The sequence below is a fragment of the Balaenoptera borealis genome, assembly GCF_965194805.1.
Source record: "Balaenoptera borealis genome assembly, chromosome: 7".
Taxonomy (NCBI): Eukaryota; Metazoa; Chordata; class Mammalia; order Artiodactyla; family Balaenopteridae; genus Balaenoptera; species Balaenoptera borealis.
The window spans coordinates 28939867-28962832 of NC_138864.1; the positions used below are offsets into that span (position 1 = coordinate 28939867).

At 35.7% G+C, this 22966-nt stretch overlaps 1 protein-coding gene across 9 annotated transcripts in view; it reads right to left on the minus strand.

The window, feature by feature from the left end:
* Positions 1 to 15497: 15497 nt before the first annotated feature.
* CACNA2D1 (calcium voltage-gated channel auxiliary subunit alpha2delta 1) overlaps positions 15498 to 22966 on the minus strand; it is a 496546-nt gene continuing 489077 nt past the window's right edge. For all 9 annotated transcript variants that reach the window (XM_082399325.1, XM_082399323.1, XM_082399324.1 and 6 more), the window contains one exon: positions 15498 to 19637. In XM_082399325.1, coding sequence (XP_082255451.1) covers positions 19521 to 19637 — 117 coding nt within the window. In that variant the 3' untranslated portion in view covers positions 15498 to 19520. The remainder of the gene's footprint in view (positions 19638 to 22966) is intronic.

Consider the following 22966-nt stretch of genomic DNA (forward strand, 5'->3'; position numbering starts at 1 on the left):
TATGGTAGTTACCTTTCAATTGTTTGAGGAAACTCCTACTATTTTCCATATTGGCTGCACCAATTTACATACACTCCAGTCCTCCAGCACGAAGGTTCACATTCTCCATATCCTTACCAATGCTTGTTATTTGTTGTCTTTTTGATAATAGATGTTCTGACAGGTGTGAGGTGATACCTCATTGTGGTTTTGATTTGCGTTTCCCTGATGGTCAGTGATGTTGAAAATATTTTCATTTACCTGTTGACCATGTGTATGTCTTTGTAGGAAAAATGTCTATTCAGATCCTCTACCATTTTTTAATTGGGCTGTTTGTTCTGTTGACGTTGAGTTGTATGAGTTCTTTGTATATTTTGGATATTAACCCCTCATAAGTCACATCATTTACAAATTTCTTCTCTCATTCAGTAGTTGGTTCTTTTGGTCGTTGATAGTTTACTTCCCTGTGCAGAAGCTTTTCATTTGATGTAATCCTATTTGTTTGTTTTTGCTTTTGTTTCACCTGTGTGAGGAGACATATTAAAAAATAAATACTGTGAAGACCAGTGTGAAAAAGCATATTGCCGGTTTTCTTCTAGAAGTTTAATGGCTTCATTTTGAATTTATTTTAGTTCATGGTGTGATAGAGCAGTCCAGTTTGACTCTTTTGTATGTAGCTGTCCAGTTTTCCCAGTGCCATTTGTTGAAGAGTCTGTCTTTTCCCAATGTATATATTGCCTTCTTTGCCATAGATTAATTTTCCATATAAGTGTGAGTTCATTCTGGGATGTCTATTTTGTTCCACTAATTTACATGTCTGTTTTTTGTGCCAGTACTGTTTGGATTACTGTAGCTTTGTAGTATATTTTGAAATCAGGGAGTGTGCTATTTCCAGTTCTGTTTTTCTTTCTCAAGATTGTTTTGGCTATTCGGGGTCTTTTGTGTTTCTGTACAAATTTTAGAATTATTTGTCTTAGCTATGTGAAAAATGCCATTTGTATTGATACTTTGATAGGAGTTGCATTGATTCTGCAGATTGCCTTGGGTAGTACGGTCATTTTAAGAATATTCTTCCAATCCATAAACACAGTATATTTTTCCATGTTTGTGTCATATGAAATTTCTTTCATTTGCATCTTAGAATTTTTGGAGTACAAGTCTTTTACCTCCTTATTTAGATTTATTCCTAGGTATTTTGTTCTTTTTGATGTAATGATAGATGGGCTTGTTTTCTTAATTTTTCTTTCCTTTTATTTATTTTTAATTTACAATCCACATTTTGCTGTAATGTGTTAGAAATCAGTTCTGGCTGTATATGTCATTCACTAAACTTCAGAATTTTATTTGTTTCATATATGGGACATAATTTACAATAGTAATTTAATATGTAAATTAAAAAATGCTAATTTGGGGACTATAAATTAGGATAGGATAACGTTTGTTCAGATTAGAGCACATACATGTTAGAATTTCAATCAAGATCAGATCTACTGAGTGGGGAATCATTGTTCTCCATGACCCTTTTAATTATAATTTTGAATCCATTACAGAAACAGTACCACTGTGGAAGTACTTGTTAAATATTTGATAAAGGTAACAAAATGACTGAAATATATTTTTAATTACTACAAGTTTGTACATTCTAGCTTTCACTTTTCCACATTCTTTTCTAATCTTTGCATTTACATGTATGAATTTTACCTCATAGTAATTATAGGGTATAATTTGCAGCCTTTTTATAAATTTAATTTTTATTTCATATTAGACTATAGTTGATTTACAATGTGGTATTAGTTACTAGTTTCAGGTATACAGCTAAGTGATTCCATTTTATATATATAAAATGCAAAAGAATATATATATATATACTTTTTCAGATTCTTCTCCCATATAGGTTGCTACACAATACTGAGTAGAGTTCCGTGTGGTATACAGTCGGTCCTTGTTGATTATTTATCTCATATATACTGATGTGTATATGTGAATTCATATATACTGGTGTATATGTGAATCCCAAACTCATGATTTATCCCTCCCCACCACGTTTCCCCTTTGGTAACAATAATATTGTTTTCGAAGACTGTGAGTCTGTTTTTGTTTTGAAAATAAGTTCATTTGTATCATTTTTTTTTTTTTTTTTAGATTTCACCTGTTAATGAAATCCTATACTTGTCTTTCTCTGTCTGACTTACTTAGTATGATAATCTCTAAGGCCGTCCTTGTTGCTACAAATGGCATTATTCCATTTTTTTATGACTGTATAGTAATCTATTATATATATGTACCACATCTTCTTTTTCCATTCCTCTGTTGATGGATATTTAGGTTGTTTCCAGGCCTTGGCTATTGTCAGAGGTGTTGCATTGACCATTGGGGTGCATGTATCTTTTTGAGTTATGGTTTTCTCTGGATACATGCCCAGGAGTGCGATTGCTGGATGATATGGTAGTTCTACTTTTAGTTTTTTAAGGAACCTCCATTCTGTTCTCCATAGTGGCTGTACCAATTTATATTCCCACCAACAGTGTAGGAGGGTTCCCTTTTCTTTAAATCCTCTCCAGCATTTACTGTTTGTACTTTCTGATGGTAGCCATTATGACTGGTGTGAGTTGATATCTCATGATTTTGATTTGCATTCTCTAATAATTAACCATGTTGAACATCTTTTCATGTGCTTCTTGGCCATCTAGCTGTCTCTCATTGATTTTGAGGGGCTTTTTAAGAAAATGTCTTTCAAAGCTTTTAATATCTTCTCCTTTATTTTTCTGAAGTTTAATGAAAATATGTATGTGTGAGACTTAAAATGTGAAGCAATGGGCAGTTGATGAACTCATTCATTCTAAAAATTGTATCTCGTGGTAAATCTGTTTTTGTCCTTTCTTTTATTTGTGTAAACCTCCAAATACTGGAATGATAAGGGCTAAATGCTAGGGTACCAATGTCCACCCTAAAATCCTTGGATTGCCCCTCCCCACTCCCCCAATTTTTGGAATGGACAATAGGCAAACTAAGAATAGATTAGATTTTGCTAAGATAAAAAACAAACCAACCAAAAAACTTAGTGACTTTAACAACAGTAGAGATCAGGATCCTTGTTCCACATCTCTTCACTCTGGGTGTAGGCTGATAAAGCAGCCAACATCTCAGTGTTGCTGGCCTGTGATTGGTGGAATGAGAGCTGTGGCACACTGGTGGGTGGATTTGAGTTCTGGGGTAATGGCTGCTAAGCTGGCGTTCCCAGATCTTGTGTCAGCCTGCTGGCGGGTGGGGTGCCTTCCTGACATGGCTACTGTGGGTTTTGGGGTATCTCAAGGCTAATGCTGACCCATTAGTGAGTGGGGCTGGATCCTGGGGTGGCAGTCTTGTGGTCCCAAGATGTCCCAGAGCTGGTGTTGGCTTGCTAGTAGGCAGGGCCAAGACAAGGTGAACTCGAGGCTCATGCAGGCCTGCTGGTTGGTTGGCTGGGTCCTGACAAGCTAGGCTGTGGGGCTGCAGTGATCCTGCAGCTTGTGTCTACCTGTAGATGGGTGTGGTCAGGGCCCAAGGGATCATGGGAGCCAGGTGGAGCCAGGTCCTATGATCTCTGGAAGAAGGGTCCTCGGGGTCCTGGAGCTGGTGTTGTCCTGCTGGTGAGTGGGCCCAAGTCCCAAGGAGGATGGCTGAGGGGTCCTGAGGTGTCTCAGAGCTAATGATGGCCTGCTGATGGGTGGGGCCAGGGCCCAGGAGGTCCCCGGGCTGGTGCCAGCTTGCTAGTGGGTGGTCTCGGCTTTGCCATGGCAGGCTGTGAGGCTGCAGTGGTCCCGGGGCTTGTATCCTCACATTGTTGGGTGAGTCTGGGGCCCAGGTTGTCCTGGGGCTGATGCCTGCCCACTGGTGTGTGATGTTGGTTGTAGGGTTAGCAGTGGCACTCTGATGAGCAGAACCAGGTCCCAGGGTTTCTGGCTGCAGGACCCTGGTGGTCCTGGAGCTGGTGTTGACCCGCTGGTGGGTGGGGCTAGGGCCCCACAGGGTCATGGGGCTGGTGCCTGCTTACTGGTGGGTGGGCCCCTGGCCCAGGAACTCCTGAATCCGGTGCCTGCCCACTGGTAGGCAGAGCCAGGTCCTGGGGTCTCTGGCTGCAGGCCCTGGGGGTGATCCCTGAGCTAGTCCTGAAGCACTGGTATGTGGGACCATGGCCTGGGTCCTCTGATGGGCAAGACCATGTCCTGGGGCAGCTATGGGCTCAGGGAGTCTGAAGGAAAACTGCCTGCTGGTGTGTGAGGCTGTGTCCCCACACTTTTAAGCTAGAGGGAGGATTCCAAAATGGTGCTTACTAGCACCAGTGTCCTCAAGGTAGAATAAGCTCCCAAATATGGCTGATGCCAGTGTCTCTGTCCCCAGAGTGAGCTTCAGTTGCCTCCTGCCTCTAGTAGGCTCCGTAATATCAGCAGGTGTGTGTGACCCAGGCTAGGTAGCTTGACGTGGGTCTCAGAACTGTTGCTCCTTGGGGAGACCTCTTTTAACTTTTCGTTATCCTCCTATTTGTGGGTCGCCCACCCTGAGGGTAGGGGTCTTGACTATACTGGGTGTCCGTCATTTCTTATCAGCCTTGTTGTGGTTCCTTCTTTATATCTTTAGTTGTAGATAATCTTTTCTATTAGATTCCAGGTTTTCTCATCAACAGTTGCTCAATAAATAGTTGTAAGTTTGGTGTGCCCATGTGAACAGGGGAGCTCAGGGTCTTCCTACTCTGTCATCATGGCCACCTCCCACCTACTCTCTTCTTAAATACCCAAGAAGCACACTTTTTTTTAATACACCACATTTTCATAGACTGTAACAGAGATATGTTCCAAATATTATTGCAGTCTGTGGAAGGAGGTATAATCACATCAGAGAAGGCTCCAGAGAGATGGCAGCATTTGAACTGGGTTTTCAAGTGGAAGTGGAAGTTATAGGGGAAGTTAGAAGTTGTGAGAATCGTGTGTTCAGGCACTGAAATGTGTTGTATTTGGATAACTGTAGGTAGTTTGGTAAGACCTGAGGTAAAAATTGCATTTATTGGTGTTGGGATGGGAATGGGAGGGAATATTAAGTTAGATTTAGGTAGAGGTCAACTCCTAATTGATGTCATATGTCTTCCAAAGGAATTTGTATTTTATTTAATAGGCAATGAGGAGTCATGGAATGCTTTTAAACCAGAAAATGATGTGGTTAGGGATAAATTTTAGAAAAATAAAATAGCATGCAGGATGGATTGAAGTGGAAAGAAACTCAAAGTAGGGAATCCAGTTGGGAACCATTTAAATAGTCTGGAGGAGTTGACATTCTGAAGCAAGAAAGTAGCACTGGACATGAGAAGTGGGGAATTAAAAGGTATTTAAGAGCTAAGTAGGTTTGTCAGAATTTGGTAATTTAATGGCACAAAAGACTCTAGTTTAGGTGGCTAGACCTCTCTAACTAGGTCTTTTTTTTTTTTTTCACACACACACACTGTATTTTATTTTTACAAGAGATAAATAAACTGACACCAAGCATTGTAAACGGATGACCACAACAAAAGCAACAATGATTGCAATTACCAAACACAAAACACACTAATACTATGTCATAATATTGACATTCAGTCCAGTAATCCTCCACTGTAACAGCTCCTTTACTTTGCAGTGAAAATTGATTTGTATATTCTTTGCCTCTGAGTCCTTGTGGGATTTTTTTTTTTAATTCAAACAGAAAGTCACAAAAATTATAATCATCCTCATCAGTTCACTCAGTCCCATGTAATTAATTTTTTTTTTCATCTTGATCTTTTGTTATCACTTTTATGAGTTCATCAGTTTTTCATTAGAGTTCTGAAAATGATTATTCATTCAGTTCAGCAGTACAGTCAGTTACCAGAAACCTGTACTTGACATGCAGAATCAAAAAGGAGAAGAATATATTGAAATATAGATAATAATTATTTTCTTGGCATGTGTTTAAGACATCTAGGAATGGGTATCAAATGGCACTTGGAAATTTGGACCTCACAGTATATAAAAAGGCATGAATTTTTTAATTTTATTTTTATTTTGTACTCTTCTCACTAATTTTTTTTATTTTGGAAAATATAGTTATTTTTAATAAAAAATATAATTATTTTTATTTTATTTTTTTGCTTTACCAGCTTTTTTTAAAACATCTTTATTGGAGTATAATTGCTTTACTATGTTGTGTTAGTTTCTGCTGTATAACAAAGTGAATCAGCTATATGTAGACATACATCCCCATATCTCCTCCCTCTTGCATCTCCTTCCCAACCTCTCTATTGCACCCCTCTAGGTGGTCACAAAGCACCGAGCTGATCTCCCTGTGCTATGTGGCTGCTTCCCACTAGCTATCTATTTTACATTTGGTAGTGTATATATGTCCATGAAAAGGCATGAATTTAATAAAATCAGAGAAGTGAATAATTTAGAGTGAGATAAGTAGAGAAGTAAGGATGAAATTCTACAAACATATTTATGAGTCAGGTGAGTTGGAAAATCTTGAGAAGGAGTAGAAAGAGAGAAAGAGAGTGAGCAGGAAGTCAGTGTAGCATTGAAACCCAGAGAAATCTTGAGTTTTAAGGAGACAGAATATGACAGGTAGAACACATTGAGATTGGAATGTCATCAAAAGCAGTTTTTGGAGAGAGGTGGAGATGAAATTTCAAGAGATTAGAAGTAATAGTAGGAAAGCACGTGGTAATTGAGCACAGAAAATTTTGAAGAAGGTTTGTAATAAAAGGAGCAGAGAAAATGGATAAGGGGCTATATTTTAGTTCAGGGATATTTAAGTGTAGGCCCGTCAGTGAGAACGAGTTCCTTCTTGCACAGCCGAAGCTGTTATCTGAAGTCAAAGGTTCTCCTCACGGCTAACATCACCATCTGCTACACTGTTATGTCTATATTTACTGTGCTCCAGGTGTCTAATTGTTTTTTTTTAATTGAAATGTATTTGACATATAATATTTTATAAATTTAAGGTGCAAGACATGTTAATTTGATACATTTATATATTGCAATATGACTGCCATTGTAGTGACAATTATAACTTCTATCCTGTTACATAATTATCCTTTCTTTTTAGTCGTTGCAATAATTCTAGTCTCTCAGCAAGTTTGATGGTAATAATACAGTATTGTTGCCTGTAATCACTATTCTGTGCATTAGATTGCTACGACTTATTTACCACTTGTTGCAAGTTTGTACCCTTAAAAAACATCTGTTCTATCTCCCCACTCCCATCCCATGGTAACCATCATTTTACTCTTTTTAGGAGTTTGGCTTTTTAGATTCCACATGAAAGTGATATCATGGAGTACTTGTCTTCCTCTGCCTGACTTATCTCACTTAGTGTAATGTGTTCAGTGTTCATCCATGTTGTCAAAAATGGCAGGATGTCCTTCTTTCTCATGGCTGAATAATATTCTGTAATTATTAATAATAATAATTTATATATGTATGTATGTACATTGTATTTTTTAAAGGTAACAAACTTGTATACTGAAGTAGATACTTTTTTTTTTATGTGACTCCATTTGGAAATAGGTTCTTTTTTTTAAAAAATTTATTTAATTTATTTATTTTTGGCTGCGTTTGGTCTTCGATGCTGTGCGCGGGCCCTCTCTAGTTGCCGGGAGCGGGGGCTACTCTTCGTTTCCGTGCATGGACCTCTCATTGCAGTGGCTTCTCCTCTCGTGGAGCACAGGCTCTAGGCTTGCGGGCTTCAGTAGTTGTGGCACACGGGCTCAGTAGTTGTGGCTTGCGGGCTCTAGAGCTCAGGTTCAGTAGTAGTGGTGCATGGGCTTAGTTGCTTCATGGCATGTGGGATACTCCTGGACCAGGGTTCGAACCTGTGTCCCCTACATTGGCAGGCGGATTCTTAACCACTGTGCCACCAGGGAAGCATATGTGTGTATGTGTATATATAAATATACCCCACTTCTTGTTTATTCATTCACCCACTGGTGAGCACTTAGGTTGTTTCCATATCCTGGCTATTATGAATAATGCTACAATAAACGTGAGAGTGCATATATCACTTTGATATCCTGTTTCATATACTTTGAGTATATATCTAGAAGTGGAATTGCTAGATCATATGGTAGATCTACTTTTAATATTTTGAGGAACCTCCATATTGTTTCTATAGTGGTTGCACTGTTTACATTCCCACCAGGAGTACAAAAGTGTTCCCTTTTCTCTACATCCTTGCCAACACTTGTTATTTCCTGCTTATTGATAATAGCCATTCTATCAGGTGTGAGGTGATATCTAATTGTGATTTTGATGTGCATTTTCATGATAATTTGTAATGTTGAGCATCTTTTCATGTACCTGTTGGCCATTTGGATATCTTCTTTGAAAAAAAGTCTTAGCTCCTCTGCCCATTTTAAAATCAGATTGTTTGGGGTTTTTTTTGTTTTTGTTTTTTGTTTTTTGCTGTTCTGCTGTATGAGTTCTTTATATATTTTGGATATTAACCTCTTATATACGATTTGCAAAATGTTTCTCCCATTCAGTAGGTTGTCTTTTCATTTTGTTGTTTCTTTTGCTGTGCAGAAGCCTTATAGTTTTATGTGGTCCCATTTGTTGAGTTTTGCTTTGGTTGTTTGTGCTTTTGGTATCATATCCAAAAATTCTTTGCCAAGACCAATGTAGAGGAGCTTCTTCCATACATTTTCTTCAAGGATATTTATGGTATCAGGTCATATGTTTAAGTATTTGATCCACTTAAAATTTTTTGTGAGTAGTGAAAGATAGGGGTCCAGTTTCATTGTTCTGCATCTGTTTATGCAGTTTGCCCAACATCATTTGTGAAGAGACTTTTCTTTACCCACTGGGGGTTCTTGGCTCCTTTGTTGAATATTTAGTTGACCATATAAGTAGCGTTTTTAATTCTGGACTTTGTATTCTGTTCTGTTGGCTTTTGTGTCTATTTTTAATGCCAGTACCATACTGTTTTTATTACTGTAGCTTTGCAGTATAGTCTGAAACCAGGAAGTGTGACACTTCTGGCTTTGTTCTTTTTCCCCACAGTTGTACTGGATATTCAGAGTCTTTTGTAATTCCATATAAATTTTAGGATTGGTTTTTCTATTTCTGTGAAGAATGCTATTGGTATTTTGATGGGGATTGCATTGAATCTATAGAAGACTTTGGGTAGTATAGATATTTTAATGTATTAATTCTTCCTATCCATGAAGAAGGGGTGTCATTCCATTTGTTTGTGTTTTTTGATTTCTTTCAGTAAAGTCTCATCATTTTGATTGTTCATATCTTTCACTTCCTTGATTAATAGATGCTATTTCATTGTGTTTTTGATGCTATTGTGAATGGGCTAGTTAGTCTTTATTCCTTTTTCTTATGTTTCATCTTTAATGGATAGAAATGCAACTGACTTTTGTATGTTGATTTTATATCCTGCAAGTTTACTGGAATCATTGATTAGTTCCAACAGTATTTTGGTGGAGTCTTTTTTTTTTTTTTTTTTTTTTTTTTTGAAGTATAGTTGCTTTACAATGTTGTGTTAGTTTCTGTTGTACAGCAAGGTGAATCAGCCACATGTATACATAGATCCACTCTTCCTTGGATTTCCTTCCCATTTAGGTCAGCACAGAGTATGGAGTAGAGTTCCCTGTGCTATACAGTCTGTTCTCATTCGTTATCTCTTTTATACATAGTAGTGAATATATGTCAGTCCCAATCTCCCAATCCATCCCACTCGTCCTCCCCCCGTGGTATCCATATGTTTGTTCTCTACATCTGTGTCTCTATTTCTGCTTTGCAAATAAGTTAATCTATACCATTTTTGTGATTTTCTATGTACTAAATCATATCATCTGAAAATAGTAACAGTTTTACTTCTTCCTTTTCAATTTGGATCCCTTTTATTTCTTTGTCTCGCCTAATTGCTCTAGCTAGGACTTTCAGCACTATGTTGAATAGGAGTGTGAGAGTGGGCATCCTTGTCTTGTTCCTGATCTTAGAGAAAAATCTTTCAAATTTTCTCCCTTAAGTATAATGTTAGCTGTGGGTTTGTCACATATGGCCTTTAGTATGTTGAGGTATGTGTTCCTTCTACAACCAATATGTCAAGTGTTTGTACCATTAAAGGGTGTTGTATTTCTGTCAAATGACTTTTTTCTACATCTATTGGGATGATAATGGGATTTTTAAATTTCATTCTATTAATGTGATGTATTACATTAATTGATTAACATATGTTGAAGTATCCTTGTATCCCAGATAAAGTCCCTCTTGGTCATGGCATATAATCTTTTAATGTGTTCTTAAATTTGGTTTGCTAATATTTTGTTGGAATTTTTGCATGTATAGTCATCTGGGATATTGGTCTAGTTGTTTTTGATATTTGGATGAAGACACCCAGGACAGTTTGGCTCTTCCACCTCCCTTCTTCCCAGCCCTGTCGCTAAACCCAGTTCAGTTTCCTCCTGGCCCTGTTCTCCAGCTTACCATCAGTTTCTTATTACCAAGATCTTTTATTACAATGTGACTTTTTACAGTTAGTAATAATGTTTATTTACGTGAATTTTTGGATGAATTTTCTCTCCATGTCTTTCTACAGTTTTGCTGCTTGTATTTCTCTTCATTATATCCATAGAGTCCCACAGTGTAAAAACTTTGAAGTTCTGGCAATATTCCTCACACATTAGAAATCCTCTTGATGCCAAGTTTCTCTAGGCACTCTTGAAATCATCAGCATCAGAATGATTGAACTTCCGAGATAAGAAGCAGAGGCTGAACAACTCTTAGATTGTGGCTATTATCATTTTTATATCCAAATATTTGTGGAGTCAATAGTATAAATAAGACTGACAAGGAACAGAAAGTTAGAGATGTTACATAACGTGCCCCAGTTGGGGAGCTGTGATGTGGACCCAGGTGGTCTGACTGCAGAGCTTGGCATCTCTATTATGTACTCAATGGTCTTACCTCAGTCAGATATTTGAGGTTCTATGGATTAGATGGACAGGGAAGTCTGAAATCAATCTGAACACTAATCTTTTTAGTGGGTTTTAAAAAGTTTTGGTTAGCCTTTTATTTTATTAAGGAAAACATTACTTAATTAAATACAATATCTATAGAAACCAGATTGTCAAGTAATATTATTTCCTAATGTTATTCTGACTTGCCATATCACTTGCCGTAAGAATGAACCTATTGACAAAGTTCTCTGATAGTATTTATAGAAATCTGTGGTTCAACCCTATGAGACATTTGATATCATCAATATGACTAATAGGAATAGAATTTCCTGTAGTAGAAATTGTCCTAATAGTGGTTGTGATTATTAACCACAATCAATGAAAACTTTATTGGTTATCAGCTGTGTACAGCTATAGAATCTGGATTTGAAGAGAAAATAAAACATTAAAAAGTATAGCCTTCAGAAAAATTGCAGTTGAGTTGGAATCATAGTGTGTGTTCCAAAAAAACATGTTGAAAAAAGGGGTTAATTAAAAAAAAAATTGAACCAGTAACATGCATCTAAATTGGGTTTTGAGAAGTCTAATTCAGAAATAACCTATACCGGAACTGTCACACCTGTCATCTAAGATGCCCCCAGGTAGTGTAATGCTTGCTGTATGCTAGAAACAGATGAGATTCTGAATTAGAGTGGGTCCTGAGTGTCAGTATTTTAAACAAAACAAAACTAATGAAGCCTCCAATAAGGGTTTCTAAATGAGTCAGTGTTGAGAATCATTATTCTGGAGTATATATTCCAGAGCATGAGAGAGCATATCATCTTTGTATCCTCAGCACCTTACAAAAATCTCATTCACAATATTTCTGAAGAGTAAGCCCTCATGTTCTCCTCCAGACTTGTCCCGCCAATCCCTGCTTCTAGTACCCTCTATTGTTGCCTAACTTGGGGGACTGCATCCCTCTGCACAATATTAAACTTCAAAAACCTGAGAGTAATTGTAAATTTTGTCCTTTCTTTTTTAGTACACAAGTAAATCATGATGTTCTCTCCTTTTTCCCTTCTAAATATTTCTAAAATCAGTCCACTCTTCTTTATCTAGCTTCCTATGCCAGTCAACAAAAAGTTCTCACCTTGACAATAGCCTCTTAATTGGTCTTCTTCCCTGTAGGTGTTCTACCAGTAACCCACATTTCATCCAGGGTGTTTTTCCTGAAATGCGAATCTGATCAAACTGTTCTCTGCTTAAAAATCTTCAGCAGCTTCCAGTTGCCTAAACACCCCGTGTCATCCAGAGAGGACTCCAGGCTCTGGAGCTTTTTCTCTTCAGCCTCATCTTCCACTTCATCTCTACCTACTTATCACCCACCCCTCAAGCCATACTGAACTCATATTCAGCTCCCTCGTTTCTTGCATGCACCTCTCAGCTTTCACACACTCTCCTCTATTTGAAACAGTACTGCTACCCCTTTCCCTCAACTCAAAATCATGGCAGCCTTCTCTGGCCACTCAGTCTAAGTTACCCTATTGTAAGCTCCCACGGTACCATTGTTTTCTTATATCATAGCACTTACTTCATACTGTTGTAAATTCTTGTTAAATCTTCAATATTCCTAGCCAGTAGTTCCATCAAGGAAGGAATTGCTTTTTATCTTGTATAAGGCTCTACTTCTAACACTTTACTTGAATAAAGAATTAGTAAATATCTTAAATGACAAATGATGCAGATAATTAGGATCTTAAAAGCTCTAGGCCAAAATGAGGATTATGATGACTGGGAAGATGATTGTGATAGTAATTCATAATACTAATGGAGAGCATTGTTGAGAACTTACACAGTACTGGGCCCTATACATTAATTATATCACTGAGTCAGCATTACAACCCTACTGTGCAGTTACTATTACTCTTATGGATGAGGAAACGGAAGCTTGGAAACATTATGTAATTTGCACAGGGTTACAAAGCTAGTAAGTGGTAAAGTCAGAATCCAAATCTAAACAGCAGATTGCAGTTACTACTTGGCTATACTGCCTTCATGATAAGGACTAGGTCAGTAGTTATCAGATGTAGGAATTTTACAGCTTAGTATAATTTTGAAATTAAAAAAGGAAGGATTAGAGTGCATATATGACATGTAACCTAAGTTTATTAACAATTTTGCTATTTATAATAGTTATCATCAACTATCCCATAATTTCACAAAAGATAGGTCATTGTTTCTTAAACAATTCTAAACAAGAAAAGAAACTACCTGGAAAAGAGCAGTCCTTCTCAATATAGGAAATTGCCAATGTTACTCCAATCTTCGTACGTTATGCATTGTCCTTATATCAGTGAAAATGTTACAAGTAACCTTTAAAGATATGTTAGGGTCCTGAGATACTCAAGAACTATTATTATTATGATAAAGCATTTTGAAAAAATAAATCCATGCACCTAAGAAACTCAAAATTTGAAAAAAATTTCATGAGTATGCATTTTGGTAAATATATTTTAATGTACTAATAATTACACTGTATAGTCAGATGGCTGAGTCCAGGTTTAAACTTTTAAGACATTTGTGGCAGAAATAGAAAAATTGCCTAATTTATCATTACAATAAATGTGTTGAAGAAGTGTTAGGTTAAATCTAGCACAATTGACCCTGGTATATGCTGATTTTTTAAAATTTCATTATAATAGATATGGACCTGTGACATGATTACTAATTATGGCAAATTATATTGGCTTTCCAATTCTGCAGTAATGTTAAGTTTCTTTCTTAAATACATTTATTTTAAAAAAAATAGAGTCCATTTAAATAAAAATTCTATTAAGCAGCATTGTCGATTATATACCAATTTATAGAAAATTGTGTTGGTGCTTTGTGAATAATAACCCCACTTACAGATATAATGAATTTGAGAATCAAGAAGTGCCCAAGACCTTAAACTTATTAGAACTTCATACCAGTAACTAAAAATTTTCAGTGGTCACCCAAAACTAAAGGTCAGAGATAATATGCCTTTCAGATCTAACATTCTAAGGCCTAGTTGAGTATACTGCAAAGAGAAGAGACTGTCAATATGCATCTGTGAATGTTCAAAAAAAATTTTTAATTCTAGGTTTATTACTTTAGGAAGTAATGGGGCGAATGTGCAGCACTGGATGTTTGATTTTCCTGTCTGTTTTAAGTAGAGGTGTTCTGAATGTGTTTGCAGGCAGAGGGAAGAAAGCCTGTACAAAGGGGAGACTGAAAATGCTTGAGAAAGGAGAATTGATGAGGCAAGGTCCCAAGGGAAGAGGTGGGGATGGGATCAAGATGATTGATAGAGGAAATGAGTGTAGCTGGGGAGTAAGAGGATTGATTGAGGAGATAAATTGGTACAGAATGAAGCCAGATGTTCAAAAAGCAAATGTTATCCACCTCACCCTTTTAAGTAGGGTTTTCCTGTTAAAATGCCTTGATCAGAGACTAAGGGTCAGATTTTCCAGTAATCACCATCATTGGTACCCACACACTACATTCCTCCCCTGTGTAGGTATTTTCGCTCTCTCTTATAGGAGTCCCCAGAATGAGAAGTAGGCTTACATTATATTAGATTCCACATAACATCAGGCTCATTACTTATTAGGTGAGCATAGCGGGGCAGGTGGTAAACTGGTCTAAAGGTAAAAGGCATATAGCAGTTTAAAAAAGCAAAAACAAAAACAAAACTCTTTATACTATACTTCACTGCCCTAGCTTCTGTTTGCTATAAACTAGCTAGGAGAGATATTTAAGTGTTAGTCAGATGTATAAAATATATGCACGTTTCAGACATTCTAACTTGTTTCTTTCAAACTATTTTCCCAAGGTCTTTAAAGAAACATGGAAACATTATTTTTGCCTAGGAAGAAGTTTTTTCTTACATAAGTCAAAAGTCTGTTTTAAAAAGTTTCTAAACGCCTTGATGGCAAAAGCACATGTGAGAAGTGTCAGAGTCTCAAGGAGTTGCAATTTCATTTGTTTGTGAGTTGATGTTTGTAGTAAAGGCAACTTTCATAATCCCAAATTTTACTTCCACAATCTAGAATTCTCTGCACTGGAAAGCCTGCTTTCTTAAACTGTATGTATGACAGAGACCTCTGTTTCTTTCAATTGGATTTTAAATAATTAAATAATCAAAACTGGTGACTTTATGACATAAGTCAGACAAAGAAAGACAAATACTGGATGATCTCACTTTTATGTGGACTGTAAAAAAGCCAAACTCGTAGAAACAGTAGAATGGTGGTTACCAGATGCTGGGGGTTGGGAAACTGGGGAGATGTTGCTTAAGGGTAAAAAGTTGCAACTAGTAGGTAAATAGGTTCTGGAGACCCAATGCACAACATAGTGATTATAGTCAGCAATACTGTATTATAAACTTCAAAGCTGCTAAGAGACAAGATCTTAATTGCTTTCCCTGCACACACACAAAAAATGAGAATTATGTGATTTAATAGAGGGGTTAGCTAGTGCTATGGTGATAATCATATTGCAGTAAAAATGTATTAAATCAACACAGTGCACACCTTAAAAAAAAACAAACAAAAAAAACTGGTGACTTTAAATGATAAACTTTTATTCTGAATATACTGTTTTTGCACAGGATTTAACACAACATTTTCTGGGATTATAAATATTTTTATAACAGTAATATACAAATTTTTACAAAACGTTTTTATCAGGCTAATTTCCACAAAAGTGTCAAGAGAACATAATAAAGGGGAGAAAAGATCTTTTGTTCACAAAGCCACTTGGCCTTTTGCATGATGCACACTGAGCACTTCAATAAAAGTATCCCTAATAGTATGATCCAACAACATACAGCACAACAAAAAAGACAGCTTTGTCAGGTCACACTGTAAACTCAATTGGCATCTATTCAAGACAGTATCCCATTAGTCTCAGTGGAATTGCTTTGAGTTAACCTTGTGAACTAGAAATAAAGTAGATGAAACTTGGTAAGGGTTGTCTAAGACTTTGAAATTCTGGAATTTTTTCAAGAAATCAAGAAACTTCACACTTTTGCTTTACTGATTTGCTCTTTACAGAAATGTACATGGAATAATAGCAATGTTAACATTCTGCTATTGTGAAAGCAACACACATTCCAGATAATTGTAAAATATTTGAAACTGTGGTCATTCCATGCTACGCTTAAAAAAAAAGTCACAACATCCATTTTGTTACACTAGGTCAGACTCTGTACCTCTAGACACTTTAATGTCAACTAACATGATTAATGGAATAGTTCAGTTCAGAGTTTTAAATTAAGACATAGAATTTAAGCTTTGGTGGAGAGAAAGATTTAAATGAGATGTAAAGTACAAGAGAGCATCAAATAAGCAAGTAACACTTGGGTTGCAAAGGTCACTTAAAAGGGATACTGCCTATTTGAACCCCGTAAGGCCAGTTTTAACGTTAATAAAAGGAATATTATAGGAAAACTTACAAATGGCAGCAACACTGTCTTGTTTTTCCAAGTTAAGCAATAACGCCTCAAGCATTAGAAACATGAAAAAAGATCATACTAAAATCTTATAGGCCCAGGACCTAAAAGTCTCTTCAGTCAAACTTGCTAACTATGTCATGTTAAAAACCTGTTACAAATATGGACCACGATTGGTGTTTGGCAGTAATGCTGGTTGTTCAAATGAAGAAATATAAACAAACCATTAATGCAAAGTTCATTCCTGTTATTCAACAGCAATGCAAGACTTTTGATTCTGTTAGTGACAAACTACATTAAGCTGCATGAGCATAGCAAAAATTAAGTAAGCAAAAGGGGTTTAAAAGCCTTTTTTCTTGATCTCTTGTACTGTTTAGTCTTTGAAAATCAGTATTTATAACAGGCTGAAATTTAAGTTCTTGTCAACAATTAGAACTCACAGAAAAATCCTAAATTAAAGATAACGATCGGATGGGACAAGTGTTACTGTCTTTCAAAAAATTATGCCAAATGCATGAAGACTAGTATTAGGCATGAGAACAAGGTTCTAACCCAATTTATTAACGTATGTGTAGTTAATGTTCAGAGAGCATGTTCTTGCCCAATTTATTAACGTACGTGTGGTTGTTATAATACATGTTTATTTTATAACAGAAAACAAAGGATCACGGCACGACTCGTGCATGTAAATATATTTTGATGGCAAGTGAAATCAAATAGGACCCTGCCAAGAGATGCCAAGTTTAACTGTGATGAACACAACAGTGTAGTTGATGAAAACATTATTTCAGTGACATTAGCCATGAAAATATACTTAATAGATTTTAAAGATAATTTTAAGGTCGTTTGTTGTATGCTGGAAGCAATTCAGTTGTTTAAATGTGCGTCGTTTATATACACAAACTAACATAACTGTATATTTCGATATCCCCTTCCCAACACTTTCATGATTTAAAACAGTCTAGCAAAAGTTAACAATAAGTTTTAAATATTTAATTAACAAACAACATGATTTAAACATATTGTTTCTAGAGTGAGAAGTTCCATATTTTTTTAAATCACTTTGGTGTTTTCTAAAATGTCAATACCAGTTACAAATGAGACTACAAAATCACAACAATGCATTAGAAATGGTAACTGATGTCAACTCTTAGAACAATAGTTGGCAAAGTGATTCCGTTTTCCCCTCCCCCCATTTTTAAATAAAAAAATATTTTAAATAAGGAAATGTACACAAATGGTACCTAGGGTATATTGGTGGTGGAGGAAATTACAAATGTATGCAAAGCTAAAAACAAAACAAATAGACCTTTTAAACTATGTTAAAGAATTGGTTATATCTTTGATATATGAAGCATATTAAAGCATGCCGGATAATGTTAATAAGATTTTTACTTAAAAATGGTATATAAGAAAATTTCCAGCATAGACACACACCAATATTTGGCATGTTTGAAAAAAGAACAAATGCATTTTCCCATTAAAAATATCTGCATACTTCCAGCCTTCAGCAGAATTATTCCCTATAATTAGAGTTACACATTCATTGTTTTTACCCTTTCTTCAAATACTGTTTACCCCTGAAAATAATCTTTAAAAGCATAAATAAATTCTGCTACCATATTACTCTATAATGTAATATCTGATTTACTACACTAACCATTTTCACTAATGAGGCTGTATAAAAACAATTTTGATTATTCACAATCAAGTATTAGTGTGCATACATATAGATTCAAGGTTTCCTATTTGTTCAGATTATTGTAAAACCCTCATCAAACTGCATGGAAATTTTGGTCAAGTGACCATACCATTTAAAACAGAGGGAACAAAAGCAGCCGCAGCAGCAAATTTGGGATTGTACGTGCTGCTATTCCAGCGAACAAAGAGGAAACCTAGGATGAATCTTCATTGAGAACGTATATGTACTCTTCAAAAAATAAATGTGTCAAATCTGATTTATGTACTTAAAATATCTGTACATAGGTTTTCAGGCAAAAGCACGAAGCTGTATAAAATCCATTAATTCCCATTTCACCATTTACCTAATCCAATCATTCAGCACTTACATTGCACAGTATATTCAGAGTAGTTTAACGACATTTTAAAAGATGACTTAAGTGCATTACATTGCAAGGTTCAGATTCTTACATAACAATAATGTCACTCAGTTAACTTTTCAATGGACTATACTCTACAGTAAGAGAAAAACAAACCGAAAGTTAAAATAGCAGCAGCAGCATGCAAAATACCCTTGGTAACCAAAGTTCATTTATCACAAGAAAAAACATTTCCCCTCCCCCCAACAAGCTTTTCTTAGAGCATTTGGAAATATCTGGCTAGCACTACAGAACTTTACTGTGAACAAAAAGAACATTACATCAAAGCGTTTATTAAGGGCTCACATTTATGAGGAAATATGTCGCATATTAATTCTACCCTCAAGCACCTTTAATTCCTTAGTTATTATTTTCAAACAACCAATTCATTACCCCACCAAAACTTGGTCATCGTTTGTGTTATATTTCTGGCAGAGAAGCCATTCTTCATAAGGCATTTTATTCATGGCGATTTTTTTCATAGAAAATAAGCCATAATTTCTATTTTGACAGATTACACCAATGTTTATTATCTCTCTCCCTCTCTCTATGTATACGTTCAATAATAATTACTCAAAGCAGGAAATAATTTGGAACAGAAGAATAAGTGAAGGAAAAAATAACTCTTTCTTTTCCCCTAGAGATTTTCTTGGTAAAAGGACAAGGATTGCAGCAAGTCAAAATTCCAGGTCAAAATCAAGATAATTTGTATGATTCATAAACAACTGTGTGGGGAGCCCTTTTACATGTAATCACCAACAATGCAACAACAAATTCTCAAATTTTCCAATAGAGAGCATGTATAGAATTTTGCTTTGATGTTATATATAGATGATGCAGCGTTCACACTTAAGGATCTGACACCCTGACATGCAGCCAGTGGGTGCCTTAAGAGTCTGTGTCTTACAGTGATGCCATGGGATGGGCCGAGCTAGTGGTCTGCTGATTCCACAGTTGACCCTCTTTTAATGCAATGGAAGGCTCATGTTTTGGCAGGGTCTGGAGTTTAATATGCAGATTTGGTTTTAGAAGGTCATAACTGGTAGTGTCTGCTGCCAGATAAAAGCCAAAGTAGTACACACTGGATTCCGATGATGGACCACAGGGAGGGACTTAACCCAGAAACACCCCCGCAGTCGGTATAATCCTCCTGTTGGAAAGAAAAGGAAAACAGAAAACTCCTGAAAAATATTTAGTAAGACATCTCCCAGAGCACGCCGTGTTTAGTCCACTTCTGAACCCACCTTATAAAGCTGCTTTAATTTGAATCCAGATAAATTACACTGTCCTAGATTTTACTGTTCAACAATTTTAGATAAAGCCATTTTCCAAGTACTGTTTGAAGAATGCTTTACATTTTTAGTTGTAGATTCTGATGATTATGAAAGGAAATACTTTAATAAATGCTGTTTTGAGTGATAGTCCAATTTCTACATTGAAATATCTTACTTTCACAGTATTAAATATCCTTCTATATTTACAAGTACAAGATATAAAAATAAAATTTCATAGTCTATCTTATAATTCCCAAGAATTATGATATTAGCAATTATGCTCAATAAGGCAAAGTTTGAGATTGGTAAAATAAATAAATTTGAGAAATGAACTTCTATTTTCCCTATCCCTTATATCCAATTTCAAATGTGAACATATCATGCTGCACATGTAGCATCTGGACCTTCATCAAGAATTAAAATGAAGAATAATGTAGTTGAACCCTAAATGAAAGGACACTCTGAAAACCTATATCCAAAATAAAGAGCTAAGCTAGCAAGAGAGGTTTATCCTGTTTAGAGAACCATGAAATAGAAGCTACATCTTTGCTCATTTGGATCCCCCCCTGTCTAGTGGCAGATCATTAGATTCCTTGCTAACACAAAATTATTCTTTACCTTTTATTCCTAGGTCCTGTATTCTGTAACATTTTCTGCATCCTTTGATTCCTTTAAATATACTGAATTTCATTAAAAAAACTTCCTATCTTAAGAGGTACAAACTATTAGGTATAAAATAAGCTAAAAGGATATATTGTACAACACGGTATATAGCAATATTTTATAACTATAAATGGAATAAAACCTTTAAAAATTGTGAATCACTATTTTACACCTGTAACTTAAATAATATTATAGGTCAACTATACTTCAATTAAAAAAAAAAAAAAACAAGAAAACCCTCCTTCTCTCTAATTATTTTCCTAAATATCTTTCAAGAATTCACTAATCCAAGGTTCATCTTCCAATAATCAAAATAATAGGTTACGTAAGAAAATAAATAAATTTTCTAGTCTGAATAATTTTACAAAGACTCTGAGCTCCCAGAGACTAAAACATTGGCTCTTTTTGCTTATTAGGGTTTAATACAGTGCCTGCCACCAAGTAAATAACATTTCCTTCTTGAATTGTATTCTAAGGCAGCAGAAGTCTGTTAAAGAGAATTCTGAGGAAAAAAATCTATTAAGGAAAATTTTATTTTTCAAATCCCAGAAGTGGGATTGCTGGATCATATAGTAATTCTATTTTTAATTTTTTGAGGAACCTCAATATTGTTTTCCACAGTGGCTGCACCAGTTTACACTCCCACCAACTAAGTGTAAGGATTCCCTTTTATCCACATCCTTGCCAGCATTTGTTATTTCTTGTCTTTGTGATAATAGTCATTCTAACTGGTGTGAGACGATAACTCATTGTGGTTTTGACTAATATTTCTCTGATGTGTACTGATGTTGAGTATTTTTTCACATACCTGTTGGCCATCTGTATATCTTCTTTGTAAAAATGCCTATTGAGATCCTTTATTTTAAAATCAGATTGTTTATTTTTTTTGATCTCGAGTTATATGAGTTCTTCATATATTTTGGATACTGGCCCCTTTTCACATACATGATTTGCAAACATTCCCTCCCATTCTATGGGCTGCCTTTTAATTCTGTTGGTTTCCTTTGCTGTGCAGAAGCTTTTAAGTTTGATGTAGTCCCACTTTTTCCTTTTTGTTGCCTTTGCTTTCTTATGGTGACAAGTCCAAAAAGTCATTACCAACACCAATGCCAAGGAGCTTACTCCCTATGTTTTCTTGTAGGAGTTTTACAGTTTCAGGTCTTCAAGTCATTAATCCATTTTGAGTTGATGTTTGTGTATGGTGTAAGATAGTGGTCCAGTTTCATTCTTCTGCATATGGCTGTTCAGTTTTCCTAGCACTCTTTATTGAAGAGACTATCTTTTCCCCAATGTATATTCTTGGCTTCTTTATCATAAATTAATTGACCATATATGCATGGGTTATTTCTGGGTTCTCTATTCTGTTCCATTGGTCTGGGTCTTTTTTTATGCCAGTGCCATACTGTTTTGATTACTGTAGTTGTTTAATCTAGTTTCAAATCAGGATGTATCACGCATCCGACTTTGTTTTTCCTTCTCAAGATTGCGTTGGATATTTGGGTCTTTTGTGGTTTCATATATGTATTTTAGGATTGTTCTAATTCTGTGAAAAATGCCATTGAAATTTTGATGGGGATTGCATGGAATCTGTAGATTATTTTGGGTAATATGGACATTTTAACAATTGTTCTAGTCTATGAGCCCTGAATATTCTTCCATTTATTTGCGTTATCTTCAGTTTCTTTCATTAATGTCTGATAGTTTTCAGTGTACAGGTCTTTCACCTTCTTGGTTACCTTTATTCTTAGGTATTTTATTCATTTTGATGCAAATACAAGTGGAATTATTTACTTTCTTAATTTCTCTTTCCAATAGTTCATTATTATGGTAAAGAAATGCAAATGATCTTTGTATATTAATTTTGTATCTCGTAATTTCACTGAATTTGTTTATTAACTCTGTTAATAAAATGTTAGTTTCTTGGTGGAGTCTTTAGGACTTTCTACATATAATATCATGTAATCTGCAAATAAAGACAGTTTTAATTCTTACTTTTCAACATGGATGGCTTTTATTTCTTTTTCTTGCCTATTTGGTCTGCCTAGGACTTTCAGCACTATGTTGAATAAAAGTGGTGAGAGTGGGCATCCATATCTTGTTCCTGATCTTAGAAGAAAGAGCTTTCAGCTTTCACCACTGAGTATGTTAGCTGTGGTCTTGTCATATATGGCCTTTATTATGTTGATGTACATTCCCTTTATATCCACTTTGTTGAGAGTTTTTACCATAGATGTTGAATTTTGTTAAATGCTTTTTCTGCATCTATTAAGATGATCATATGATTTTTAGCCTTCATTTTGTTAATGTATGTATCACATCAATTGATTTGTGGATTTTGAACAATCCTTGCATTCCTGGAATAAATCTCACTTGATCACGGTGTATGACCCTTTTAATGTGTCGTTGAATTAACCTTGATAATATATTGTTGAGGAATTTTTCATCTATTTTCATCAAGGATATTGGCCTAAAATTTTCTTGTAGTGTCCTTGTCTGGTTTTGGTATCATGGTAATAAGGCTGGCATTGTAAAAGTGAATCAG